General features: G+C 50.6%; 1 protein-coding gene across 8 annotated transcripts in view; it reads right to left on the reverse strand.

Annotated features, from left to right (window-relative positions):
* Window positions 1–5,103, reverse strand: part of Trpm2 (transient receptor potential cation channel subfamily M member 2) — a 56,246-nt gene that overhangs the window by 38,618 nt on the left and 12,525 nt on the right. For all 8 annotated transcript variants that reach the window (XR_004112365.1, XM_031347894.1, XM_031347892.1 and 5 more), the window contains 3 exons: window positions 3,754–3,934; window positions 2,224–2,390; window positions 247–427 (listed from right to left, as the gene is read on the reverse strand). Coding sequence is in view for 7 of the 8 variants with exons in the window: in XM_031347894.1 (XP_031203754.1) it covers window positions 247–427; window positions 2,224–2,390; window positions 3,754–3,934 (529 nt within the window). In the remaining variant the exon portion in view is untranslated. The remainder of the gene's footprint in view (window positions 1–246; window positions 428–2,223; window positions 2,391–3,753; window positions 3,935–5,103) is intronic.

The raw sequence follows: 5,103 nt of genomic DNA on the forward strand, positions 1-5,103 counted from the left end.
TCTCTCTCTCTCTCTCTCTCTCTCTCTCTCTCTCTCTCTCTCTCCTCTCTCTCTCCTCCCTTCTTTTTCCACCGCCACCTATCTCTCTCTATCTCTCTCCCAATAAAACCTCTTACACGTGGAACTGTTTGGGCCTAGTGTGGCGTGTCTAGACATGAGCCGCTATTCTAACACATCAGTGGCTCTGACATGGAGCCAGCCTCTCTTCTCTGTGCCCCAAGCTCCCTCAGGAGCATGCACACTTACCCCCCCTTTCCTTCGTCTGCTCTGAGATGAACTTCTCCAGCTTAGTCCTCAGCGGGATCTCCACACCATACTGCCCATGGGTCCCATCATCCACCAGGATGAAGTGGGAGTGGTTGCTGTCCAGGCAGGTCAGGTTCCCTTGGCCTTCCTCATCCAGCAGGTACTCAGCGGGGAAGCCTCCCTGCAGATGACCAGGGGAGTCCCACACACATTGATTAAAAAAAAGAAGCCTCCCTGCAGATGACCAGGGGAGTCCCACACACATTGATTTAAAAAAAAAAAAAAAAAGCCATACCTGTATTCTGGAAATGGCAGGGTTGGGAGGATCTGTGTGTGTGTGTGTGTGTGTGTGTGTGTGTCTCATAGCTTGGATAACGACTTTCAAAGATACCAATCTCTAAAACCCAAAGTCTGCTGGTGTTCCCTTCTTTGGAGAAAGGACCTTTGCAGCTATGATGTTAAGGATCTAAACATGAAAAAATTAGCTAGGTTTGTCTAGATGGGGCCTCAGGAACTTCCAGAGGCATCAGCAGTTAAAGGAACATGAAGGGTCCTATCAGAGCCCCGGAATACTATAACTTCATTTTCTTTGGGGCTGAGTGATATGGCGTCTGCGCTGTGTGGGAGAGTAGCTTCTAATTGTAGTTGCTTTGTGCACCAGGTTTGTGGCTGTGTTTTACAGCACCCCAAAGGGATGCTACCAACCTGGGAGATGCTGCCAGACAAGACACCATCTCTATTGTCCACAGAGCAGGGAACAGCCTTACAACTGGAAGGGTTCTCAACTCGGCACACCCCTGGCCTCCCTTAGCCTCAGTCTTACACATACACACAAAAATGGGTGTGCAAATCAGAACAATTGGTCCATCTTGCCCAGGGATACACTCCATGATTCAGACACAAGAGAAAGACAAAAACTGTGCTCCTCAGAGCAACTACGTCTGACAAAGGGCTCTGAGCCAGGGGGACTACACACTGGGCCAGGCACACTCTTGCCAGCAGTGACAAAAGCCTCCCTAGTTTGCCCCCAGACTTCCGTGGCTGTGAATAAAATGTCCATGTCCCCATTAGGATAGATACAATGTATCTCTAGAAAATCTGGCTCAGTGAACCAAGTTATCCAACTGAAGTCTCCATTTTTTTTTTTTTTTAGATTTATTTATTTTATGTATGTGAGTATACTGTCCCTGTCTTCGGACACACCCGAAGAGGGCATCAGACCCCATGACAGATAGTCGTGAGCCACCATGTGGTTGCTCGGAATCGAACTCAGGACCTCTGGAAGAGTCAGTGCTCTTAACCGCTGAGCCATCTCTCCAGCCCCAAAGGCTCCATTCTTAAGAAGCTGTTAAGCCAAGCTTGGGATGGAGCGTGAAAGGGCAGCCCAACGTACTGCTGACTGCCAGAAACCCTGGCCCTGGGGAACTCCAGGCTGGAGGCCTCTGAGCATAAAGGTTCAAAGCTAAAAGCTCAGGCTTTGTGGTCAGACAGCCTGGCTCAATCCATCCCAGGGTGTGCTGACTGTGTGGTCCTGGTCACTCACGTCCTTCTTGAATCCCATTTCTCATCAAAGCAATTCTGTTTTTTTTTTTTGTTTTTTTTTTTTGGTTTTTTTGTTTTTTGTGTTTTGAGACAGGGTTTCTCTGTCTCTGGCTGTCCTGGAGCTCACTCTGTAGACCAGGCTGGCCTCGAACTCAGACATCCGCCTGCCTCTCCTTCCCAAGTGCTGGGATTAAAGGTGTGCGCCACCACCGGCCCGGCTTCATCAAAGCAATTCTTAGGATGTATCACCATGTAGTAATGACCAGCACATGGGTGCCTCCTGTACATTTGGTCCGGGTTAACTGCCCACCCTGCTCACTGTGCCCTTCCCTCCTCCAACACTCATGCTGGTGCCCAACGTGCTCCCTGCACTCCTCTCCCTCTGCCCCCAGCCTTCCTCCTCCGACCCAGGCTCATTCTGGAATGGCTACTCACCATGGGATGGATCAGCCCCTCTCGGTTGTGGATGGTGCCCCACGTGGCTACACCAATGGTGATGACTTCGCCTTCTTTACAGCTGCTGCTCAGACTGAAATCCCTTACCGCCTCACCCACCTGCTTCATCACGCCCGTGTGGGACCCTCCGGTGATGATCCAGGCCCCTGAGGAAAGAGAGACAGGCCATGCCTCTAGGTTCCAGTGCGCGCCCCGTCGGGCTTATCCTGACACCCACTGGACTCCTGACGTGGGCCTCATCCTCAGACTCAATTACATTGGCAGCTATGTCTCTAAAGCAGGATTGAGGAGGAGACGCTATACTGTGATAGTATCTTCCTGATGCCTTTCTGGGACCTGAGCGCCCCACATTACAAGACGGAGATGGGAAAGAACTGGAAACAAAGACCCGCATCTTCTCCCTCGAGTCTCTCCTGCCCCTCTGTCTTCTCTGCCCCAGGCTGAGGGGCATACAGGGTCTGAGTCTCCTGTTCTGCAGCTTTCCACCTTCCTTTCAGAGTTTGAGACCAGGGCTGGAGAGATGGCTCAGTGGTTAAGAGAACTGGCTGCTCTTCCAGAGGTCCTGAGTTCAAATCCCAGCAACCACATGGTGGCTCACAGCCATCTGTAATGGGATCTGACGCCCTCTTCTGGTGTGTCTGAAGTCAGCTACAGTGTACTTACATATAATAAATAAATAAATCTTTGGGCCAGAGTGAGCAGAGCAAACAGAGTGAGCAGAGCCGGAGGGAGCAGAGGTCCTGAGTTCAATTCCCAGCCACCACATGATGGCTTACAACCATCTGTACAGCTACTCATATACATAAAATAAATAAATAAATCTTAAAAAAAAAAAACAGCAACAGAGTTTGAGAGTGGTGGATGATATCCATGTTCGCCATCCCTTAGCCCTACTCCCTGCAGATGCTTCCAAAGCTACCTGAGCCAAGTACAGTGCATACATGCTATGTAAGTCAAGACCCATCCACTATTGGTTGAGTGCTCAGCTCACTACACAGTGCTGCCCAGACCTCTGAAATCAGTGCCTTGAAGCCACATGTGATATGGACATTAAATAAAATCTAGGGTCTGGAGAGATAGCTCAGTAGTAAAGAGTACTGGATGCTCTTCCAGAGAACCTAAGTTCTGTTCCCAGCACCCGTGTTAAGAGGCTCACAACCACCTATAACTTCAGCTCCGGGGGGATCCAATGTCCTCTTCTGCCCTCCACAGGCATCTGAACACATGTAGCATTCACACACGTGTACACACAAACACACACATGCACCCAGATGCACATAAGTACACATGCATGTAACACATCAGCATATGGCAGAGGCTATAGGGCATGAGGGCAATAAATAGCATGACAGAAGTGCTGTCTGTAGATGAGGGACCCAAGGCATCTAGCTCAGGCTGGGGTGTGCACTCAGTCATCCCCAAGGGTCTTCCAGACCCCATAACCCTGATCTCTAGAGATCCGCTTCATCCTAGCTTGCACTCATGGCCTGAGCAGGCCTTGGCACTTACCTGTGGTTTGGGCCACCTTGACCAAGCCTCTCCGGAAGATGCTCTTCAGCCTCAGTTTCATGTTGAAGTTTTTGGCCCCACCAGTCACTGAGATGAGAAGGTTTGGGACATCCAGGCCCCAGTGCTGGGTCATGAGCTGGTAGATGACACTGGAGGGCGTGTCCTGGGAGACTCGGACATACTGCAGGGGAATCGTGAGCTGGTGAGGGCACTTTGTAGGAGAAACAGCAAGGGGACCTTACAAAGCCCAAGGACACCCTGCAAGGGACAGTGAGGGCATCTCGCCAGGGCAAGGGGACCGAGCAGGGGACAGAAAGGAAACTCTGCAGGGTGAGGATTCCCTGAAAGAATGGCTACACCCTTCACTCTCAACACAGAGTGTGGCCACCTGCGCCCTGCCTGCTCAGTCTGGGGCTGGACACCTTGAGTTCAAATCCAGAAAGAAAAGTAGCCACAGTGTCTAGTCAAGACATGAGTTGTAAGAAGAAAGAGAAGAGCTGGGTGTTGGTGGTGCATGCCTTTAATCCCAGCACATGGGAGGCAGAGGCAGGTGGATTTCTGAGTTCAAGGTCAGCCTGGTCTACAGAGTGAGTTCCAGGACAGCCAGGGCTATAAAGAGAAACCCTATCTCAGGAAAAAGAAAAAGAAGAAAGAAAGAAAGAAAGAAAGAAAGAAAGAAAGAAAGAAAGAAAGAAAGAAAGAAGGAAGGAAGGAAGGAAAGAAAGAAAGAAAGAAAGAAAGAAAGAAAGAAAGAAAAAAGAAAGAAAGGAGGAAGGAAGGAAGGAAGGAAAGAGAAGAAGGTGAGGCTCAGAGGAGAGATTCAAGTACAATAGGACCTCGTTAGGTAAATCCAGACAATTCTTTACAAAGCCCCTATGCCCAGCTCCCCAACCCCCACACACTTTCTCTTTCCAAGTCCTTTCTGCTTAGGGAGCGCCTCAGACCTTCCTTTATGAGGAAGTCTCACCCCTGCACTGGCTCCTCCACGAGGTTTAACCTCCACTTCATTTACTTCCTGCTCCCAGGACTGGCCAAACTCTGCTGGCCCTTGAACTGTCTGTCACTGGGGTTCATTCAAGTTTGGGCCCTGCTCAGGTACACATTTTCTGCCCCCCAGGGAAGGGTGGGGTTGGGAAGTAGCAATTCCCTGGCTTCACACTTCAGAACACCATGAGCCATGGTGGACTCTCTTCCCACCTCTCCTCCCCTCCCTTTCCCCTCCATTCTCTCCTCCTGCTCCCTTCCTCCTCCCCTCTGTTCTCTCCCCCTCCCCTTTCCCTCTTCCCCTTCCATCATCCCTCTCCTCCCTCCCTTCTTCCCCCTTCTTCTTCCCCTCCCCCTCCCCTTTCC

Source organism: Mastomys coucha, unplaced genomic scaffold (assembly GCF_008632895.1).
Source record: "Mastomys coucha isolate ucsf_1 unplaced genomic scaffold, UCSF_Mcou_1 pScaffold3, whole genome shotgun sequence".
In the NCBI taxonomy this organism is placed as follows: Eukaryota; Metazoa; Chordata; class Mammalia; order Rodentia; family Muridae; genus Mastomys; species Mastomys coucha.